The sequence below is a fragment of the Quercus lobata genome, chromosome 12 (genome assembly GCF_001633185.2).
Source record: "Quercus lobata isolate SW786 chromosome 12, ValleyOak3.0 Primary Assembly, whole genome shotgun sequence".
Taxonomy (NCBI): domain Eukaryota; kingdom Viridiplantae; phylum Streptophyta; class Magnoliopsida; order Fagales; family Fagaceae; genus Quercus; species Quercus lobata.
In genome coordinates this window covers 42,881,418-42,905,911 of record NC_044915.1, presented here as the reverse complement: position 1 = coordinate 42,905,911, position 24,494 = coordinate 42,881,418, and the positions used below count along the sequence as shown (strand labels likewise).

The 24,494-nt window shown below is 36.6% G+C and overlaps 1 protein-coding gene across 1 annotated transcript; it reads left to right on the top strand.

Annotated features, from left to right (window-relative positions):
• The first annotated feature begins 3,452 nt into the window (after nt 1-3,452).
• LOC115970693 lies at nt 3,453-5,222 on the top strand. Its single transcript, XM_031090281.1, has 4 exons — nt 3,453-3,794; nt 3,882-4,223; nt 4,318-4,947; nt 5,034-5,222. The coding sequence occupies exons 1-4, from the start codon at nt 3,453-3,455 to the stop codon at nt 5,220-5,222; spliced, it is 1,503 nt and encodes a 500-aa protein (XP_030946141.1).
• Nucleotides 5,223-24,494: the final 19,272 nt, after the last annotated feature.

The following is a 24,494-nucleotide window of genomic DNA, read 5'->3' as shown; positions in this document are numbered from 1 at the left end:
GATTAATGTCTTGGTCTAATGATAAAGAGTTATCATCAAGCAAACGTCATAGGTTGAAACTCTCTTAAAAAAAAAAAAAAAATCATTTGATATGAAATATGTGTTTTATATTACACATGCTTATACCTGCAAATTTATCTTATGCATTTTTTTAAAGAACAATTCCATTAATAGATTACACATGCTTACACCCACCACTCCATCTTAGGAAATTGTATCTTATAAGACTGTTTAGATTTTTCTTAGCCTTCCACAAATAAAGGGGTAGCAAACAAAGAACTCTTTTGAACTCTAGCAAGCATTGCTCCTTGCCTTAAAATGTCCAACCACTGTTTTAAGACTTGAGATAAAAAAAACACCAAAACAAGCATAAAGGTGTAGTATTCCAATTTTCTGTATTAAAAAAAAAATATATATTGTTTATTGTTCAGGTATAAAATTTGTCATTTATGTATCTGAGATTAAGCTATTGTTTAAGAGAGAGACAGAGATTAAATGTCTAGCAAGCTGGCATTCGACTTTATCAATTGAACCACCACCACTGCCCACTACTAACAACCCAATTGACCCAGCACCACCAACCTAACACTAGAGCTCACAACCCAATCAACCCAGCACCACCATTCTCTCTCTCCAATCAACCAACAACCACCAGCGATGCAAAAACCAACAACCGCCAGTTGCAACCCACAACAACCACCATAACCCAAAACCGAAATGTCCAAAACACATAAACCCATTGAAAAATTACCTAAACCCACCAACGTGAGTGGCAAGATAGAGAGAGAGAGAGTTTGGCTTAGAAAGCTAGAGAAAAGGGAGAAAGAGAAAGCAATGTGTTTTGTTGAGGGAATTTGTGAGAAGAAATTGGTTGAGAGAGAGCAATCCTTTGATCAAGAGAGAGAGAGAGAAGAGGAAGAGGAAGATGAGAGAATGAGAGAGAAGAGATTTAGAGAATTATTATTATTATTATGGCGAAAATCACATTTTGGTCCCTACATTTTGACCCGATTCCCGTTTTAGTCCCTAAGTTTTTTTTTTACCGCTTTTAGTCCCTCTCCAGAAAAATGGTTCCATTTTGGTCCCCACCGTTACTTCATAAACGGATATTGCTGATGTGGCAAACGGCATTGATAATCAATAATAAAATAATGGGTCTACAGTAACCTGACTGCTACTGTTAGTTATTCCCGCCCTTAGTAGTCACGTGCCACTCACGTGACGGTCCCTAACCAAACAAAACCCCAAATCAGTCAGATGAGATCTAATGGCGAACTTGCTGAAAATCCCTAATCTCACTGAAAATCCCTAATCTCTTACCTTACCTTACCCGTTGCTCATCACAAGACCGATCAAAGAACCCACAAATCGGCAAGCACAAAAATCCCACAAATCGGCAAGCTTCAGTGTGTTTGTGCTGAGCAGATTGCGAAGGTTGTATTTCTCTCCAACTCTCTCTCTCTTTAGTTATGTTATGAATGCCATTTTAAGTGCTGGGTAATCGTTCTGGGTTTGAATCTCAGTTGTTGGGTTTTGAGAATTTGGGAATTTTGAGATGTTGTGTTTTGTTATTGCTCTGGAATTTCAATCTATCTCTGTTTCTCTCTCGTTGTGTCTCACTTTCACTCTCTCTCTTCCTCTCTCCCTTTATAGTTTTTGTAGTGGACATAATACTGACCGTGATAGTGAAATATTGTTTGGCTGTTGTGTGTTGTTTTTGTTATTTGCGTCTCCCTTTATAGCTTTTGTTTTACTTTTGTTTATCAGGGACCACATTATCAGGGACCACATTACTGACTGTATTTTTGATGGCAATTGCATTGTTTGTCTGTATTATGTGTCACTATTGTTTATCAGGGACCACTATATTGACCTTTGATAAACCATGGAATCTTTGTGTTGGTATTTGCACTGATTGTCTGTATTGTGTCTTGCTTTTCAAGAAGTGGTTGGGTCCATGTGATCCCTTTGTCGGTATTATATGCTTTTTTATTTGTTTATTAGCCTAACAAAGTATTATTAATATCTGTTTTCATTTTCATTCTGTTTTCTTCCCGTGACTTGCATGCAGGATGAATGAGCTCTTTACTCTGCATGTCCACCATGGTGGGCATTTCATGTGGAACCCTCAAGCGTATGTGGGAGGGACAGTTGATATAGTGGATAACTGTGACCCATATAGGTGGTCAAAAGTAGAGATTGAGAGTATATGTAGGGATTTTGGCTACTCTAAAGTAGATAAGCTATGGTATAAAATGCCTGGTGTGGACCCAGAGCGGTCAAATTTCCATCAGGTGGTTGATGATGATGCTGCTATGTTCATGACTGACTTGGTGAAGGGATATGGGGAGATTCATGTCTTTGTGGAGCATCTAGTGCATGAACCAGTTGAGTTACCAATGGAGAATTTTGATCCCTTAGCTGCTGTAGTACCTGGTAGTGAAGTAGAAGGTGTAGGTGTAGAGGTTTTTGCTAGTGACAGAGTGCTTCAAAATGATAATGAAGAGTACAGACCTGATTTTTCACAATTTGGAGGCCATGATGATGCTGAATTTGTTAATGAGGAAGTTTGTGCTAGGAGGGCTGGCAAAGCACCAGTTGTTGATGACCAAGTTGAGGAGAGTAGTGAGGGCAGTGAGGGTAGTGAGGATGAGAGGAGTGACTTAGAAGAAGAGCCAGAGTCAGAGCCAGAACCAGAAGTGCAACCAATGAATATTGGTGAAGATAGTCCTGATAGTTGGGACAATGAAGCTGAAAATGCTGAGGTTGAAGCAGGATAAATGGGTGGTGGTGTCATGAATTCTGACTATGAGAGTGAGGAGTTGCTTAGCCTTGATGAATCATCATCAAGCAGTGAGGGTGGTGATGATTCAAGTGATGATGACATCCCTGTTGCTGAGATTGACAATTATATTAGGAGCAGCAAATATCCAATCTTTAGGCCAGTAGCCAAAGCTGAGAACCTTAGGTTTGAAAAGGATATGTTGTTCATCTCAGCTAAACAATTTAAAGATGCTATAACTGATTATGCAGTCCATGGTGGGTGGGGTATAAAATTTGTGAAAAATGACTTGGTGAGAGTGAGAGCCCGATGCTAGCCAGGGTGCAATTTTGTTGCCTACCTTGCAAAGGTGCCAAGGGAGAAGAGTTTTAGATTGAAAACACTGAACATGGAACACACATGCACCAGAAGTTATAAAAATCCAAGGTGCACAGCATCATACATTGGGAAGAAGTTAGTGAAGAGGGTTAGGAGACAGCCTGGCATAAAGCTTAAGGATATTAAGGAGGCTGTGCATGAGAAGTATGTGGTTGACATAAGTGCAGGCAAGGGAAGTAGGGCTAGAGAGAGAGCTCAAGATGCTGTTGATGGGACCCACACTGCACAGTTCAACCAACTATGAGAGTACTGTGATGAGTTGAGAAGGTGCAGTCCTGGGAGCACAATATTGATGAAGGTGCATACTTATGAGGATGGTGATTTGGCAACTGAGCATGGATTGGCAACCGGGCTGCCATATTTTGAAAGAATGTACATCTGCCTTGAATGTTGCAAGAAGGGCTTCTTGGCAGGGTGCAGGCCAATCATTGGTCTAGATGCATGCCATCTGAAGGCCAAGACAGGTGGTCAGCTGATGTGTGCTGTTGGCAGAGATCCCAATGATGAATACTTCTCATTCGCATATGCAGTAGTAGAGGCTGAAACAAAGGATAGTTGGACCTGGTTTCTTAATTTATTGCTTGCTGACATAGGAGATGACAAGCAATGGGTGTTCATATCTGACCAGCAGAAGGTATGATGGTAGCTTTATTGCTTGTTGAATTATTTGTAGTTAATGGTAGCTTCATTGCTTGCTGAATTAAATGATTGTGCTTTGCAGGGGTTGGTGAACACCTTTGTTGACAATTGGCCACAGTACGAGCACAGGATCTGCTGCAGACATTTATACCAAAATTTGAGGAAAAATCATCATGGTGTCATTATTAGAGACCTTTTTTGGAAAGCAGCCAAGGCTACCTATCGGCAAGCATTTGAGAGGGCAATGAATGAGCTAAAGGAGGTGGATGAAGATGCATTCAAATGGCTGCAATCTCAGTCAACAACTATCTGGGCTAGGCACATGTTCAAAAGTGATGGGCAGAGTGACACGGTCTTGAACAACATGTGTGAAAGGTTCAACAGCACGATAGTTAAGTTCAGGAGCAAACCTATAATCACCATGGTATGCATAATTCTCCCTTTCATGTGCATTATGATCCATAGACCTATGTAATTCATGAATGATTAATTCTCCCTTCCTCTCTATGTGCTTGCAGCTTGAGTGTATTAGGCTATATCTAATGACTAGATTTCAAGCAAACAGAGAAATGATTACGAATGTGGAATCTGAGTTGTGTCCTAAGATAAGGAAGAGGCTGTACAAGGAGAAGTTGGCATGCAGCAAGTGGATAGCATGTTGGGCTGGTCGTATGAAGTTTGAAGTGAAGAATGGGCTTAAGAGTTTCATTGTGGACTTGGAAGAGAAGAAATGCAGCTGTAGGAAGTGGGACATAGTTGGCATACCATGTTGCCATGCCATTTCTTGCATATTTTTCAACAGAGAAGATGCTGAAAAGTATGTCAATGCTTGCTACAAAAGGACTACCTACATTGATTGCTATAAACCCATTATAGAGCCCATTAATGGCCAAAATATGTGGGGTCCTAGTGGACTGCCACCTGTGCAACCCCCTATCAAGAGGAGACCTCCTGGTAGGCCTAAGAAGAAGAGGGCACTGGAGCCTGATGAACCTAGAAGTCACAGAAAAAAAAGAGGCCTAGGCATCTCAAAACAATGCAAGTTATGTGGGAAATTAGGACACAACAAGAGGAGCTGCAAGGGAGAAGTAGGAGGGAACTCCTCCTTACCTAGGAGTGCATCCCAAGCCAGTAAGACCACTACAAGGGTAAGTATACACTTTGACTTAGATATCCTCATTGTTTTGTTTTTCAGTTGGCAAACTATTAATTGTTATTGTGCTTATGCTTGCAGGCAGCCAAGGATGCTCAGCCAACAGTACAGAGGGCACAACCAAGCTCTAATGATGATGTGACCACTGATAACCAGTCCAATCGAAGACTAGAAAAACAGAGGAAGAGAAGTGCAATCACTACTAAAACCTTGAATGCAACTGGAAATGCAGCAAGATATATGGCAGCAATGAGATCTGCTAAAAGATAGCAAACTGAAGCAGGACCTTTCTTTTTGTTGTGCTATATGTTGAAGCACTCTTCATATATTTATGTAACTGCTAGAACAATTGGCATATGTTTATGGGCTGACCAAATCCTTTTTTGTATGAATGTGCTTTGTCACATATTTTGTAATTATTGTGGTACACCAAAAACTACCATTGGTGTTAAATATTTTGTAATTATTGTGGTACACCAAAAACTACCATTGGTGTTAAATATTTTGTAATTATTCTCCCATTGTTATGATGATTTAGCTTCCATTATTCAGATTTGCTTTGCTGGTTTTTAGCTTTGGTTTTTAAAATGCTTAAACTCAAATTTGCTGGTTTTTAGCTTTGCTGGGCAGTTTGGTGATTATGCAGATTTGGTGAGCATTGGAGTTTAATGTGCTGGGAGTAGCCACTTTAATGTGTAATAATGTATGATGTATGAATAAATGTGTAATGATGTATGAATAAAGAGCTGCTGGTTTGGTAGGTTATGCAGAAACTATGCAGGTTTGGTAAATTATGCAAGCTGCTGGTGATGCATGCAGGTTTGGTAAATTTTGCAGCCAGCTCCTTTAATACATAAAGAGAATTTTGCAGCCATGCCATTTCTTGCATATTTTGCAACCAGTTGCTCTCTAAATTGCAGTATCAATTTGCAATATCAAATTGCTTTGTCAAATTGCTGTTTCCATTCAATTATGTTGTGTCAAATTGTTGTGTCAAATTGCTGTTTCCATTCAAAATTGCAGTATCAAATTGACAGTTGATGCACAGTTAATATCACAAACTGCTTTGGCACAAACACTTAACAATAATGTAATAAATTGGTACACAAATCATAGATTAATTAAAAAGATCATATTCCATTGCTAAAGTCGTGGATTGCAAAGAGAATTACACCAAAAAATCAGGCCTTTTCCCACTACTACAAACCAACACATTCCAACACAAATTATGGCCTTTTTCCACTAATACATACACCAAAATTCAGGCCTTTTGCCACTAATACATACAACAAAATTCAGGTCTTTTTCCACTAACACCTACCACCTAATGACCCATTCCCCCCCACCTATTTAGCCAACCAGAAGAAGCATCAAACAAAGTAGCATCCCACTTATCACCAGAGACAGCCCCAGGCAAATGAGCAGCCTCTTCTGTCTTTTCCTGTAGCCTACAATGGCAGCTTCAAGGGTCAAAATTCGTTGCCTCTGCTCCGAAATCAGCACCTTCCCACGCTCGCAGATTTCATCATCAAGCCACTGAAAAAATTTACACTTGCGTCCAACCTGACACCCAAGGACCAGAGAAATGATGTTAAATGAACAACCAAAATCATGAAAAACAGTAACAAATAGTATTAGCAAATATTACCTTACCAGAAACTAAAATAGTATTAGCACAATGTTCTTGTATTAGCACAATTTATATTGTCAGCAACAAGCTGAGTTTTTTTTTTTTTTTTTTCCTTAAATTTTTTAAAATTTTTATTTATTTAAGAAAAGAAATTCTGGGTTAGACTTAGACTAAAGGGGATTGCAAGATTGAAGTAAGATTGAAACGAAGATGAACCTAAAGTACTTCCAAAGTTAAAAACCCAGAAATTTAAAAACATTACAAAGAGAGATACTACCTTACCCAGTAATTTGGACAACCGTAGAACCTTCTTCCAGGGTATTCAGGTGTCCACGAAACGACCACAACGGGTCTCTCCGAGCAGAAGCATCGGGCTGGGCCCCTTTTCCTCAAGCTTCCACTCGATGACATCGAGCTTGAATCCATGGAAAGCAGTTGATTTGAAGATGGTTTTTGAGTTCGTGACTGGTGAGGGACTTCAATCCGTGTGGTGACTGATGAGCGAGGAGCTGAGGAAATTTGGGGGTTAGGGATTTCTATTTGGGTGATTTGGGGTTTTGCTTGGGTTAGGGACCGTCACGTGAGTGGCACGTGACTACTAAAGGCGGGAATAACTAACAATAGCAGTCAGGTTACTGTAGACCCATTATTTTATTATTGATTATCAATGTCGTTTGCTACATCAGCAATATCCGTTTATGAAGTAACGGTGGGGACCAAAATGGAACCGTTTTTCTGGAGAGGGACTAAAAGCGGTAAAAAAAAAACTTAGGGACTAAAACGGGAATCGGGTCAAAATGTAGGGACCAAAATGTGATTTTCGCCTATTATTATTATAGAAAGAGAGAGAAAGTTGAATAAAATAATGCTTAAAAATTATAACACATGCGTCCATACTGTGCCATTTGTAGAACATTATTGTAGCGCCATACTATTTCTTTCGGCATTTAACACACCTCATAAGAGCACTCTCATCAGGTGTGCCAAATGCCAAATATTCATCAGGTGTGCCAAATGCCAAATATTTGGCATTTGGCACACCAAACACTACTGTTCAAGCTTCATGAGGTGTGCTATATGTTCTATAATTTTAGAACATGCTACAGTACCGTCTCAAATATGAGACGGTACAGACACAAATGCCATTTCCGGAAAATAATTTTTTATTCAACATTTTCTCTCTCCTCTCAATATTTAATTCAATATTTTCTCTCTCTTCTCACTGTTTTCTCTCTCCGTCTACATCTCCTGCTCTTTCTGTTCTGGCCCTCTCGCCTCACCCTCTCGCCATCGCCGATCTCACCATGCCGAGAGACAGAGACCGCCCGGCTCGCCACTGATCACGACCCACTTTGCGACGAAGAGGAACTCTAGTGTGAAGGACACGGTGGCCGAAAGTGAAACTTCCATCAGCGATGGCGACGGAGGCGGTTTGGGATGTGAGTTTGTTTGATTTGGTGGATGGGATGCGGTTTGTTGAATTTTATAATTGATTTGGTGGATTTGGTATGTGGGTTTGATTGATTTGGTGGACGTGGGTTTGTGCCGATGATGGATGTGGGTTTGTTTGGTTTGGTCTCTCTGGTTGTGTTTTTTTTTTTTTTTTTTTTTTTTTTTTTTTTTTTTTGAGGTGGCGTTGGTGGATGTGGGTTTGTGCCAGTGGTGGATGTCCGGTGGTGGTGTGGGTTTATGCCAGTGATGGATGTGGGTTTGTGCCGGTGGTGGGTTTGGGATGTGGGTTTGTGCCGGTTTGGTCTCTCTGGTTGTGTTTTTTTTTTTTTTGAGGTGGCGTTGGTGGCTGTTGGCGTTGTTGTCGGTGGTGGCCGGCGATGTATGTGCCGGTGGTGGCTGTTGGTGATGATGATGAATATAGTGATAGGGATAGAGAGAATGTAATATATTATTTTAATGTACAGTAAATATTATTTTAATGTATAGAATTGAAGTATAGAACATCTGATAAATGTTATGTTGTAAAATGATGTGTTAAAATGATAAAGTTGATTTTTGGTGTGTTAAAATGACATTTTTTTTTAAAGAGCTGATAGGAATGCTCTAAAGCAAGGTTTTTGATGCTTGGTGTGCTAAATGCTAAAAATTTAGCATTTGGCACACTTTATGCTAATGCTATGGCCTATTAGAGCACTAGCATCAAGTGTGCTAAATATTAAATTTTTAGTATTTAGCACCAAAAAAAAAAAATCACATTCATGTGTCAAATTTGACATTTGCTATTGTAAGAGCATTCTCATCAAGTGTGCCAAATGCCAAATATTTGGCATTTGGCACACCAAACACTACTATTCAAGTTTCATGAGGTGTTTTAAATGTTTTATAATTTTGCAACACGTTACAGTACTGTCTCAAATATAAGACGGTACGGACACAAATGCCAAATCAAAATACTAATTTTTTATTCAACATTTTCTCTCTCCTCTCAATATTTAATTCAACGTTTTCTCTCTCTTCTCACTGATTTGTCTCTCTCCAACCCATGTTCTCTCTCTCTTTCTTCTTCAGATCACCCTTAAATCAACGGTACGGCGGCCTCACCAATCAAGCCGTTGATCACTGATCAAGCCACTGCCATCGCTTTTCGTTTGAAGACTCCATCATTGCAGATCTGAAGATGCCATCGTTCTACATCTCTGTCTGGCATTCTCATCACCCTCTCACCACGCCGATCTTGGGTTTGTGCCGATGGTGGATGTGGATCTAGGTTGGTGGATATGGGTTTGTGCCGATGATGGGTTTGGGATGTGGGTTTGTGCCGATCTCTCTGGTTGTGTTTTTTTTTTTTTTTTTTTTTTTTTGAGATGGCGTTGGTGGATGTGGATTTGTGCCGGTGGTGGCTATCGGTATTGTTGCGGCAGTGGTTGTTGGTGGCCATTGATAGGAAGTAATTAATATATTATTTTAATGTGTAGTAAATATTATTTTAATGTATAGAATTGAAGAATAAAACATTTGATAAATGAGATATTGTAAAATGATGTGCTAAAATGATAAAGTAGGTTTTTGGTGTATCAAAATGACATTTTTTATGAGAGAGCTGTTGAGAATGGTCTAACGTTCTAATAATAACACTGTACAGGCAAATGTGCCTTTAATATTTTTGGGTTTTTTATTCACATATTTTCTCTCTCTTCTGTCATATTGGGACTTTTGGCTTTAACTCAAACTGTATTTCTCTCTTATATGATTGTTGGACTTAAAAAAGTAGAAAGACAAAATATTTAAATTGAATGATAAAATAATAGAACATATGATATATGACGTATTGTAATGTGATGTATTAAAATATACAAATTAAAATTTTAACATGACAAAATAGCATTTTTTTTTTTTTAAAGAACGCATGATGCTAGTGCTCTTACTTTATCACCAAAATTAGACTAAATGAAAATGGACCTTAAATCTTTTTTTTTTTTAGAGAAAGTTTTAACCTATGGCGTCCGTTCCTGATGATAGGTCGTTATCATCAGACCAAGACATCAATTAGTTTTTTGGTGTAGGTGAGGGATTGAATCCCAGATCTCTTATACAACCATCAGAGACTTTACCAGTTGAGCTAACTGGAACCCACGGACCTTAAATCTTAAAAAGCAAGGGAATTTCATTAAGAAATATATATACAAAACAACACGTTAATCTTGCAAAAATATTTTAGCTTTATGTACCATGTTTGATGGTTTTTTATTTTTTTTTTCTTTTGTTAGAAGGGAGGACAACTCATCAGCCCATCTGTTAGCTCAGTGGTGTGGGCAGCATTTTGTAACAGCTCTGGGCCTGTCTCCGTCTCTAATTTGTCCCTGATAGGCTTTGTAACAGCAAAGGCCCATAGAATTTTTTGTTCTAGGCTTTGTGACTTTTCTTTTTGAAATAAAGATCTGGTTTAGAGTCTGTGTTTACGTTTTTGCAAAACAAAATGTGTGTGTTTGTTTCTAAAAAAACAAAAAACAAAATGATAGTTGTCAGTGTGTTGTCAGATATGGATAAGGATAAGGATTAAGGGGAAGGGTCCAACTTATCCGCCGGCGCTTTCTTTCCACGTGCTCCCTCCCTCCGGACCTATACCCTACAACGCTTTACTTTTGTTTATCTTTAATGTTAACCACGTAATTAATGTTTTAGTAGCTATTTCAATTTTTCACTTTAAACATCTTTTTTAAGTACTATTTTTTTTAATAGATGTCTTGAGAATACCGGTTAACATGACAATTACTTTACCCCACAATTTATAATGATTGTTTTCGACTCTCACTACCTATGCACCACGGTTTCATTTATTTCCTTCACACTCTCCCTCCTCTTCCTTCTTTCACTCCCCTTCCAACTGATAGTATAGTGATATATATTCAAAAGGGTTTTATCTTTTTATTTAATGTGAATTTTGAAAATCTAATAGTTAGACTGTATGTTCATTGCGTTTTTAATATGCTTATAAAATTTCATTCAAATCATATATTATTTACTATTCGATTATAAAACTTATTTTTTATACATAATTTTTTACTACAAAAACTTGAAATTTAAAGTAAAATACAATAAAACTTATTTTTATTATAGTTTTATTTTTATTTTTTTTAATGCCTAAGAACCCACACATATTGTCGCTAACTAAAACAATGAAGCCATGTTTGTTTTGGTAACGGAATACACCATGACTTCTTCTTTTTTTTTGGGGGGGTGGGGGGTGGTGAAAAGGATAATACATTAACAAAGAAAACTAACTGCCATCCACAATAGAGGCTACATCACGCAAGTAAATAGTTCCAGCAGAATCTAAATTAAAAAGAAAAGCTACATCAGATGGGGGATCCATGAAAATGGTAAAATCCTGTGTGAGAGAAGCTCCCCTACGTGCCAGCGCATCGACACACTTGTTTGCCTCTCTATAGTAGTGTTAAATACGCACTAAAGGAATCTTCTTCATCCCTTCTCTGCAATCAGCTACCAAAATGCCAACACCATTTTCCCAAACCCATTCTGCTGGAAATGAATACACCATGACATTGACATGGCTAATATTGTTATCCCACTGACTTGTGCGGTGCAAGGTATTAGTATAAAAATTGGATAAATTTTGAAACTTCACAAATAGAGGAATGTAATTGTGGTACGTGGTATAATTTAATTAATGGAAAACATAATTTAGCTTTTTCCAAATAAAAAAAAAAAAGGTGAAAATACTATTTTGGTTTCTACATTTTAAGATCATAGTCAATTTGGTCCCTACATTTTGGTAACAGTTAATTTAGTCACTATTATTTTCAATTTGGTCTCTACCGTTAACTAACTAATGAAAAATGCTTGCGTAGAAAACAATGTGCATAGCTGGACACTTAACACTGATGTGGTTAATAAAAAATATTTTTAATAAATATTAAAAATTTATGGAAGAGTTGTACTGGGCAAAATGCAAATGAAATGTGATATTGCAAATGACAGGGTGGAAGAGTTTTACTGGGTTTCAGGGGATTGATAGTTGGATGTCAGTTGTGTTTTTGGAGATCCAGGTGGACGTCGACGACGGTGCTCAGCAGCGCTTCCACTAATGGTGCTCAGCAGTGCTTAGTCTTTTCGTCTCTTTTATTTTCTCTTTGTTCCTTACCTATTTTATGTTGGAGTTGGGGGTGTTGTTTGTTTGTACAAGCTGTGGGCGTGACTTGATTTGGAATTTTGGGGATTTAGGGTCTGTTTGGATTGAGCTTATTTTTGCTGAAACTGAAAACACTATAGCAAAATAATTTTTAAATGTGTGAATAGTACCATGTGACCCATTTTTAAAGAAAAAGTTGCTAAAAAATAAAATTTGTGGGTCCGTGAACAGTACACGGGTGCATTGTTCACCGTGGAAAAGTCAACCTTTGCGGCCACTGTTCATGAACAGTAGCCGCATTACTCCCTGAAACGCGTGAAAAAAAAAAAAAAAAATCCAGACTTAAAAATCAAACGCCATTTTCAGTCCAATCCAAACCGCACTTTAGTGTAAATTAGGGGTGTCAAATGGGTGGGTTAGGGTTGGGCATAATTGGGTTGGGTATATAAAACTCATTTATCCATTAAAACCCATTTAACTAACTGTTTCTAACCCTAATTCAACCCATCCCAATTATTATGGGTAAAGCCCAACTCACCCAATTACCCAATTATCAAAATTACCAAAATGCCATTAAAGTGAAAACCCAACACTTTCTTGGATTCCTTTTTCACTCTCTCTAGTCTCCATTCTTGGGATTAAAAAATTCCACGTCAGCACATCCACATCAGCAATTATATTAAAAATTCAAATAAAAAAAATATTTTCTTTTCTTTTCTATTTTCTCTCACTTTCTTGGCAATCAAACAGTGCAACAAATACAAAGAAATGTCATTTCAACCTCAAAACTTTCCTGGAATTTCGAAAGCACTTGGCACTCAGTCAGTGATCAGTCGTTTAGCACCTCTTCTGCTTCTCCATAACAAAACCCAGCAACAGCAACCATTTCCTCAAAACCCTTTCACCTGCACACGACGTCGTTTCGACTGTCTCTCTATCATTTTCCCCAAAATGAGTTCATGGCCTGTACCGGCTTTTGCATTGGACAGCAATGGCGATTGCACTAACCCAAAGAACCAGAGCATTTCAAAGTTGGTTTCGAAGCTTAGAACCGCGTATTGGAGTAAAGACTTTGACCGAGTCGAAGAGATTTTGGTAGCGAGAGAAACGAAATTGAAATGAGAATTTGAGAACGAGAAGAAAGAGAATGCGTTGTTGACGGAGAAATTCCAGAGTCCATGAAATAAGCAGAAAATAGCTCTAATTTTTGAAACCCTAAAAATTTGTTACCTGGAAAAGGGCTTTGGTCAAGAGCAGGTTCTGAATGAGGATTTGCCTTGCTTGTTGCTGGTTCTGTTTGATTGGAGCCTGTAATGCGAGAAGAAGAATGAAACAAATTCTATTGTAATTTCTATTTTTGTCGGAGAGACCAGCAGTGTTTAGAAGAAAATAAAATTTTGAAAGTGAAGTGAAGGAAAAGGATGAATGAAAAGGAAAAATAATTTCTCTATATATATATATATATATATATATATTTTAATGGGAAAGGGCTAGGTTGAATTTGGGTATATTGTTTTTGGGTTAAATGGGGCTCAATGGGTTTTTAGTTAAAACTTAATAATCACTGGGTCTAATTAAGTTGATACTCATTTAACCCAACAAATAATTGAGTGGGTTTGGATTCAATTGGAGTGGGTGAATTTGGGTGGGCAAATGAGTTTAGGCTTATTTTCCACCTCCTAGTGTAAATGGTGGTTGAATAGGTCACTGGGTTCTAGGTTAGATTTGTGTTTGTAATGGCAACCATCACAAAGGCAATTAAAAAAAAAAAAAAATTGATTATTACGATGCAGACCTTAAGCTTTGGCTCGGTGGTGAAATCACTTATGAACAAACATGCTTGGACGGGTTTGAGTCTAAATTCTTGTTTTGCAATCACTTATAAAACCAATGAACGCTCTATTTGTTTCGTTGGAAAACCTTCTGTAAATATAGTTTTCCACATTTTCCATTGTTTGGTAGTACAAAAAAAACCTGATTAAAGGAAAACTATCTTTGGTCAACGGAAAACCCTAATAAAAATAAGACTTATTTTCTATAGGTTGTTTTCCAAAAAAAATTTTTGGAAAACAATCTCTCTCTCACGCATTACATCTCTTATAAATATTATCTTCGTCTATAGCCGTGGGAAACATAATTATTTTGCGCCTTCTCTCTCTCATGGTAAGTTTTCTCACTTTTTCTCTCTTCCCTTTACTTTTTCTCTCCTCACACCCTCACTGTCCCTAACTCTGGTCTCTCCTCTTCCCATAGATCTCTCTCTCTAACTGTTTCTCTTCTCTCTTTTCTTCATGTTCCTCTTCCTCTCTATAACACAATTCTCTTATTAGATTTTTTTTTTTTCCTTCACTGATCAGTCAATAACTCCGTCTTGTAAAGGAGAACAAATTTACAATGGTAATTATTTCATTCCTCTCTATCAAAATTCCAATTCTTTGCTTTGAATTTCAAGCTTGATTTTCTTTTTTCTCTAAGAAATTTTCGGTTTGATGGATTCCAGGCAGAACTTACTTTTCTTTCGTACATAAAGTGCAATAAAATAAAATAAAATAAAAAAAGAAGAAGAAGAAAGAATGAATGAAGTAAAAGATAAAAATTTTAAACATAGTACCTATATTGCTCTAAATTGCTTTTACATGGGACAATCTTTACCATGGACTAATAATATTGTTATATAATGAATGATAATTGTTTAGGAGAATTTCATTTGTTGGCAAATACTTTTTTTGTTGGTAGATACTATGCAGTGATGATATATTATACATTACATTATGTAAATACATAATTTAGAGTGATATTAAAGACTTGTGGTTGATCATAGTTGACAATTAGTATACCAAAAAAAGAGTAGACAATTAAAAATTATTGTTATTTATACTTATTGAAAATGTATTCCCCTGTCAAATATATATATAGACAAATGGTTGATATATGTGAGTGTGTATGTGTGTGTGTGTACGTACATTACTGTCTCTATATATGAGCAAGATGAGTGGTAGAGATCAGGAAAATTTGACAACTAATTAATTTTGATTGTATCTATTGTCAAAATTTTAATATGAAAACCAAATTCATTCTTGGTTTTTTATTTATAATGATTATATTAGTTAGTTTACATAATATACATGTTTTAAATTATACAAGAAATATTTTAAAAAAATTGCATACCAAACACCAGAAAATATTCTCAAGCTCATTTTAAGGGTCGTTACCAAACACTGGAAAATGAGACAATTTTCTAGAAAATGCTCTTTGGAAAATGAACCATTTTCCAGAAAATGTTAATACTGAAACAAACAGAGCGGAAATCCAAATCATTCCAAACACATCCAAAAACATGAATTGAATCAAATCCAACAATAAAACAAGAATTTAATAAAATCTAGAAGCCTAAACTTGAAAGAACACGCATAAAAAGTAAAACAACTTGCTAGGTTTGAATCGAAAATACGAAATAGGTATGATTTTGGTAACTGTTTCAGTGTTTATTCTTGTCAATTTGTGTGTGGTTAATCTGGTCGGTGGTTGATATGGGTGACTTGAAACTTGAAAGTGTAAGAATAGCTTAGTAGATATTGGTGTTTCTAGGTTGTGTTTGGTTTCCAAGAAAGTGTAAGAAAAGTTGGGGAATTTTTTTTTTTTTAATTCATCCTTTCAAAAATTTATTTTATTTGGCTTTAAAAAAAATTTGTTGATGTGGCTTTTTTTGTTCATAACAATAAATTTTTTTATTAATTTATTAGCCACATGTGTGCCAACTATGAATACCGTTTGTCACGTAAACTTTTTCCATTAATAAGTTAACGGTAAGAACCAAATCGACTGCAAGTAGAAAATATCAGGGATCAAATTGATGGCTACAAAAAATGTAAGGACTAAAATAGTGTTTTCGTAAAAATAAAAAATTGGTGGAAAACAATATATAATAAATAAGTCATTTTTTTTATATTGATTAAAGATAATTTCCTTTTAATTTATTTATTTTTCCAAATATTAACAAACACTAAAAACCATAGAAAACTATTTTCACATAGGGTTTTTCATCGAAAAAAAACAAAACGTAACTATATTTTTATTTTGAATTGATGGTACTGGTTTCATGATAATTAATATTTATCATCATTTGTATATATATAATGAGTTTTTGGCGAAAATAAGATATATATCTGTAAAGACTCAATTCGTGACGGCCCCAAGATAGTATTGGGTTCGCACGTTGAGGGCCCAAATAATATAATTTGTAGAGCGTGGGTTTGAAAGGCTAGGTCTTGGTCACCGGACGGTGGTGGGTCATGGTGTTCATGCAGAATTAAACCATGTTCATTCGAGGAGTCTTTCTCCTCGATACGGTCTGGGAGGCTCTGGTTCTTGGCCTTTTTTCCCAGCCCCTTTCCTGGACTGCTTATTTTTCCTTTTATAGTAGCTTTTTCTCCCCTTCCAACATCCACGTGTAGGTTCAACTTTCCAGGACTGATACTTGTCCCATCAGCCCATACCCAGAGTGGTTGGGGGTGATTGTAAAAGCTGAAAAAGTATTGCTCTGTCTGACGCAGAGTATTTAATGGTAGTAATGACAGCATTTCTTTTGTCCTTTGTCGCCATACTGTCCAGGGCTCCTTTATCTATCGATGCGGATGTGTTCGGCTCTTCCCAAATTGTTCCTATGCCGTTCTTGTCATTTCTTTTAGGAATGCTTTGGGGATGCCGAGGACAGAATTGTCCTCGGCTATGTATTAAAGCTACTTGGACTTTCATTGTGCGTCATCGGCAATTCCTCTCCTCAGCTCGGGCCTTGGACCCTGATGTAAAGTGGGCCAGGACCATAAATTCTCTAGCCCCACAATATCATATCATATCATTTTATAGATAATAAAAGTTGGGCTTAGATGCCATGGTTACGCCACGTGAGTTTACCAAATTACAGAAATTTTATTAAAATTTTAGATTTTTAAAGAACTAAAAAAAAAAATTTATACTACCAAGACTCTAATTCATTTTTATCATTAAATAGTTTAGTTTAATTCCATAAGTACAACAAGTAACTTGCAACGCCGTGTCTCCTCCTTCAGATAAACTCTTTTCCTAGAGATACTAATCTTAACTACACATTTAGGAATTAAATTCCTTGACCAGCCCTATAAAAGAAGACTTTCATTCCACCGATTGGAATTAAGTTTCAAAGAAGGACGACTTTGCTGTACCAACAGCTGAATTTCTTTCTCTCTATCTTCTTCTTTTTTATCAGCCGCAATTTTTATATGAAAAACCATCTTGGGAATTTTTCATTGAACTTCTAAGCACAAATGTATTTGAATAATTGTATTGGTATGCTTTGACGTCTATATATATACTCGGTTTCAGTGCCATCTTTCTTTGTTCTTTCTCTTTTTTGTTTTGTTTTGTTTTTTAACTTTAACGTAAATTTTTTTTTTTAAAAAAAATCTAATAACAATCTAGTTACTGACATTTACTATTTTTTTGGGATAAAGTATTAAAAAAAAAATGTAATTAACCTAAACTTCTTGATTAGGTAACTTCAAGAAGTTTAGAGTATTTGATTTTTATTTGGACTCATTTTCTAGGTGGAGTATGTGTATATATATACATCGTTAGTTGGTGTAGTTTTTCATTTTCCAACTTATTGTACAGTTATTTTATTTAGGCTTCAATTTTTCTACCTACAATCATGTAGGTATGTATTTTTTACTCTGATTTTTTATTATAATCAATTAAATACGTTTTATGTATTTGTTGCCTTTTGTTTAAGCTAATTTCCTTATGTTTTTCTTTTTTTGAGGAGGTAATTTCCCTATGTTTGATCTAATTCATATGTTAATGGTTTGATCCAATTTAATTATTTTTTTGTCCAATATATATGTAAGTTATTGTAGTAAATTCCAATCATATACTATTTTGCAATCTATATTGTACTTTGTTTTTTTTTAACTCTGTTTAAATTTCTTCTTGATTTTTTTTTTTTTTTTTTAGGTTTGTCAAAAAAGATTTCAAGCATCCTAAGAAAGGTTTGTAATCTAGATGTAGAACTTTGCATTTTTTTTTTAATTAGAACAAATGTTTTATTCCTCGAATAGTTCTATCTTTAAAAAGTGGCCAATTTTATGTTACTTTGTCTAAAGATTTTAATCAGTAATATTATTGTTAACAATAATGCAAATCACTTATATTGTAGATTCATTAGATATAAAATTTGTAGTTGCACGATTTTCCTGGCCCAAATTCGATTGATCAGGCCCTGGCCCAAAGCGCAACCCACAATAAATATTTGTAGAGGATGGGTCAAAGAACTTGGTCTCAGTGAGTCTATTCGGTCTGATACATGGACAGCATTGTTGCAGAAAATAAAAACACCAGAATGGATCTCTCACGTATAAGTTTATTTCTTTAGTTCCTCATACAGAATTTTTCTCTTTCTTCTCTAAGGGACTCCACTACATTATATAGTTCCCTTCTCTCATCTCAACCCTACACTTGTTGACTATCTAAGCGCCTACTTGAGTGGCTGTCCCATCAGACGCCTTCATCTCTCCTCATGTGAGTTGCAGAGGCCAAGGCGGTACTGTTCAGGGGTCATTTCCTCATTAATGCGGCCAAGAGGGTGGTTGGGGCGCAATTAATGTGGTGGTAGCTCTCCATGGGATATTTTGGATTTTATTCATTTTATATGTTGGGAGGATGAACTGAAGTGGCTGGGGAGAGCTCCTCGTCTGGGCTTCGTGATGTCCGAGGAAGAGTTACTCCTCGGACAGGTTTCCTTGGCGTTTATTGGGATTGAGTAATGCTTCATACGTGGTTTCTCTTCGGACAGGACTCTCCTCGGACGGGCCTGAATTTGGAATAGCCCATTATTTCTGGGCCGGGCCCCACAAAATTCATATGCGAATAGTTTGATACATGTAACTACAAATGATATTATAGCACAATTGGTATGTTAGAAGATAATTTTGTATTAAGGTGCTATCATTTTATATTTGATGGTTGTTATATCAATGCAATTTATTCCTTTCATTATAATAATTACTTATTTGGTTATAATAATTATATATATTCTACAAGTTTCAACATAAAACTGTGCAATGTACGGGCTTTCAACTAGTATATATATATCATATATTATATAATAAAAGTTGGGCTTTGAAGTCGTGGTTGTGCCACATGGCTTCACCAAATTGTAGAAATTTTTTTAGATTTTTAAAAATATTTATAATTTTTTTTAGTTTCACACTAATTGTTCATATCAACATTAATTAAAAAAAATCATAGTACAAGTATACAACTACTAATATCAACCTTTAATTCTATGTTTTATTTTTTTTAAACACCTCATGGATAGCAAAATTATAATTGTTCTTATTGATTTTTTTTTTTTTTTTTATACATCTCTATCAATTTTTAGATAAATACAAATACATAGTTGTTGTTATCGAGGTATGGTTCCTTCATTACTTATTCCTATCTCAAACGTATCACGATTTAGGGTGGAACTAGCGAGTAAAGTAAACTCTAAAGGAGGATAAGGGTATCAGATTTCAGAAGGGTGGAAAGGGTCTCTATATAAGAGAAATAGCCTCCTGTTTTTCTTTTTATATGAAGGGCGAAACGGAAGATATTTAATCTGTTCAGATTTCCAAGAAAATCTGTAAACGAGAATATACCTGTTCCATTTCCCCACATCGTCAAACAAACCGTCGAATTTAAATAGTCTCGTAAATGGAAGTCATTAAAGGAGCGTTTCGGATAATCAAACGGCGAGAACGCGTCATGAGTGAGTTCAGAGGAATGTCTCGTACACCGGTACATTTCCTGGGCAGATGAAGAACCGCCAACATTAATGAAAGGTTGAATTAAATGAGCCATAATAAAGGCTTGGTGTTACCAAAACCCCCCTCTCCGACCAAGAGGTCAGGCAGCAGGGTTTTGAGGAGCTATTGTGGGGCCCAATAATTTGTGGACCAGGTCCATTTATTCGTGGGGGGTTCAAAGGCCCAAGCCGAGAAGGGTTACAGCCCAAACTCGATAATATAAGTACAAAATAGCCTTGGGATACTGTCGAGGACGATTTAGTCCTCGGCATGTTCGAGGTCTCACAGGAAGGAGGGATAAAAACGACATAGAGACAGCTTGGAAAAAAAAATCTATCTAAAATATTTGCGTCAATCGAGAAGGGTACGCTGGAAAGTATAACGACCAGGGAAAGCTGCCCTTACTGCCATTCAATACTCTGCACCTGACAGAGCCATACTCTCAGGCTTTTACAACCACCCCCAACCACTCTAGGTATGGGCTGATGGGACAAGTATCTGTTTTGGAATGTCGATCCTACACGTGGACGAAGGATAAAAAACACAGACCAGTATAAAAGGAAAAGAAAGCAATTCAAAGGGGGTGGTTGGGAAAAATGGCCAAAAGCCAGAGCCTCCCAGCTCGCCTCCAAGAGAAAGACTCCCAGGGCGAACACGATTTAAACCATGTATGAACACCACAAAAGACCCGCCGTCTAGTGACTAAGGCATAACCTTTCAAACCCACGCTCTACAAATGATGTTGTTTGGGCCTTTTTGCGTACGAACCCAACACTGTTACGGGTCGTTACGAATCGTGTCCTTACAATTGGCGCCGTCTGTGGGGAAGGCTTGTGTGTTGGCATAGGCGGTAGGTCGAGAGAGTTCCCTTGTTATTTCTAACAGCTGGTTATAGAGTTCTAGTGTAAAGTTCCGCTAGGGGCTATGATTCTTGACTAGGGGCTACGCTTGGTAGCGTCAATCGCAGGGATGGTTCTAGGGGCTTGGCCGAGGAGCTAATTCCCCTAAAGCCAAGGTCCCACGCCAAAAACTGAGTTTTGGACAGAACCAAGGTATTGTATGGTTCTCGGACTCAAACCTATGGGGAAACCAACTACTTAGATGAGAAAACTGAATTTTGGACAAAATCTAGGTATTGTATGGTCCTCGGACTCAAACCTATGGGGAAACCAACTACTTAGATAAGAAAACTGAGTTTTGGATAGAACTAAGGTATTGTATGGTCCTCGGACTCAAACCTATGGGGAAACCAACTACTTAGATGAGAAAACTGAGTTTTGGATAGAACCAAGGTATTGTATGGTCCTCGGACTCAAACCTATGGGGAAACCAACTACTTAGATGAGAAAACTGAGTTTTGGACAGAACTAAGGTATTGTATGGTCCTCGGACTCAAACCTATGGGGAAACCAACTACTTAGATGAGAAAACTGAGTTTTGGACAGAACCAAGGTATTGTATGGTCCTCGGACTCAAACCTATGGGGAAACCAACTACTTAGATGAGAAAACTGAGTTTTGGAACAGAACCAAGGTATTGTATGGTCCTCGGACTCAAACCTATGGGGAAACCAACTACTTAGATGAGAAAACTGAGTTTTGGAACAGAATCAAGATATTGTATGGTCCTCAGACTCAAACCTATGGTAAGGTCGGCTACTGAATAAAGATTCTAAGTTGCTCAAATCCTCGGCTCAAAATACCATAAAAGGTTAAAGTTATTAAAGTTGTTAGGAAGATGGTAAAACACCCTATTACTCAGCAACCTGAAGGGGCTGTTCATTTCCGGATTGTATGTCTTCGGATGATTACCTCCTGCACCGCACCTAACATTCAGTTGTCATCTCAGCTATTTTGGGGTAAGTGTTGTTTTCACAGGTCGGTAGTGTTGTGCCAAGCAACTTTATTAAATTCATGATAATATCTTTTCCTTAGCAAAAGTTTTTGACCCTAAATGTCATTAGTTCAAGTCTGTATTATTGTACCGAACAGCACTCGTAAATTCATAATAGCGCCTTTTTCCATGATAAGGGATTTCAGCCCTAAGTATTATGCTCTAAGGTCGACGGCATTGTGCCAGGCTGACCTAATAAGCTCATCATAATGTCCTTTCTTTTTCTTCCTAATAGGGGTTTCAGCCCTAAGTATCACTTGTTCGATTCAGTATTATTAAGTCGGATAGTTTCTATAAACACAGAGTAAGAGCTTTTTATTAACTAGGATGTCGGTCCTAGACGTCGGTCAAAGTGTAAAAATAAAAAGAATTTACAAGATTGTATGTCTATTCACGGCGTAATCATTTCGGAAATAAAGAGATAGAACATGTGAAATAAAACAATAACAACTTTTATTAATATAAAGAAGTATTACAACGTACAAATAGGGGCTTAAACAAGCCTATACAGAAGTTGGATTACAAAAATAATAAAAGGAAAACAACAACAATATAACAAATAAACAGTCCGATGTCTTTTTAAACTCGTCTCCGAAAGTCTTTCCAAACTCTGCCCCAGTAGCGCCCATATTGAGAGGAGGACCTTCTTCAGAAGAAGATGGAGGAGATGAAGAGAAAGAAGGAGGAGATGAAGAGAAAGAAGGAGGAGTAGAAGAGGAAGAAGGAAAAGTGTCAGGATGGATCTGGCGGTGGAAATAAGAAGAAAGAGAGGCAAAAGGAGGCACCAGTGAAGGAAGAGAGGAAGAAGTAGGGACACTCTGTCCTTGCGTCAGTCCTGACTCCTAACACGCTGGTGCCATGTTAGTTATGCTCATAAGAGAGCGGCTAGTACTGATAATGGGTGACCCCAGCTCAGTCGCGCCGAAAGTTTGACGTGACGAACCCCTGCTTCAGATTTTGACTGAAAGGAAGGTAAGAAGGATCTTGAGTCTCCACCATCCCTGCCCTGACCGAGCCATTTTGAGTTTCATAACAATATGGTGTTTCTGGGAGAGGTATGGTTCCTTCATTACTTATTCCTATCTCAAACGTATCACGATTTAGGGTGTAACTAGCGAGTAAAGTAAACCCTAAAGGAGGATAAGGGTATCAGATTTCAGAAGGGTGGAAAGGGTCTCTATATAAGAGAAATAGCCTCTTGCTTTTCTTTTTATATGAAGGGCGAAACGGAAGATATTTAATCTGTTCAGATTTCCAAGAAAATCTGTAAACGAGAATATACCCGTTCCACTTCCCCACATCGTCAAACAAACCGTCGAATTTAAATAGTCTCGTAAATGGAAGTCATTAAAGGCACGTTTCGGATAATCAAACGGCGAGAACGCGTCATGAGTGAGTTCAGAGGAATGTCTCGTAGACCGGTACATTTCTTGGACAGATGAAGAACCGCCAACATTAATGAAAGGCTGAATTAAATGAGCCGTAATAAAGGCTTGGTGTTACCAAAACCCCCTTCTCCGACCAAGAGGTCAGACAGCAGGGTTTTGAGGGGTTATTGTGGGGCCTAATAATTTATGGGCCAGGTCCATTTATATATATATACAGTTTCTATTTATTGTTTTTGACTATTAAATGTTATTGTGTTTTATTTATATTTAGATTTGTACGTTGTTCCTTTTTACTTAATCACAAAAGTAAATTGTTGAAAATATATTGAACAAATATAAAAAATAATTTTCAAAAAAATTAATTATTTTATCAATTTTTTCAGAAAATAATTTCAAAACCAATACCTTAGGATATTCTATAACATTTCCCTTAAAAAAAAAAGATTTTATTATGCCCTTGGGCATATGTTAGTAAACTATTTTTAAATTTTTTTATCGGGAATTAAAAAAGCTATAAAAATAAAAAAGATTTTACTAACATATGCCCTTAGGACTTTTTGAAATTTTTTTTAATTTTTGATAAAAATTATCAATTCTCTAAGTACATATATTAACCGGATCCAAAAAAAATTTTAAACATAAACAGCAAATATGAAGAAAAATAAAAAGAACAAGACATTTATACAGCCATATACATGATTGCCCTTCTTTCCCTTTTTACACGCATGCATTTAATGCAGCAAGCAATACTTTAAATTAACGTTCAACCTATTATATTTAAAATGGAAAAACAAAAAATAAATTTCATTTAACACAATAAAAATGATGGTAGCCATAGCATGCAATAGTTTTACATTTATGTGTGTGGATATTTTACTTATATTTTTATTTTTGAGAAATTGATATTTGTTTATTAGTATTATTTTGAATGTCAAATTACTTTTAAAAATAATAATATATATATATATATAATAACACTAGAATAGAATAGAGTACAGAATTAGTATAGATTTGAATAAATAAAGGAATAAAAAAAGAAAGGGGTACAGAAAACACCAAAAGCTGTCGGCGGTAAACCCGACTGTCCCCTCCCCTATAAATTTCTCTCTATCTATAGTTCTTTCTATACCCTAAAAAACTCTCACAAACACAATACGCACTCTCTCTCTCTCTCTCTCTCTCTCTCTGTGAGAGTCAAATAAATATTCA

Bases quoted from the DNA above. Each gene is read 5' to 3' on its own strand.
- LOC115970693 (XM_031090281.1), top strand. From the start codon at position 3,453: ATGAAGGTGCATACTTATGAGGATGGTGATTTGGCAACTGAGCATGGA. The intron at 3,795-3,881 runs GTATGATGGTAG...TGTGCTTTGCAG, and splicing joins TCATATCTGACCAGCAGAAG to GGGTTGGTGAACACCTTTGT. The intron at 4,948-5,033 runs GTAAGTATACAC...TTATGCTTGCAG, and splicing joins CCAGTAAGACCACTACAAGG to GCAGCCAAGGATGCTCAGCC.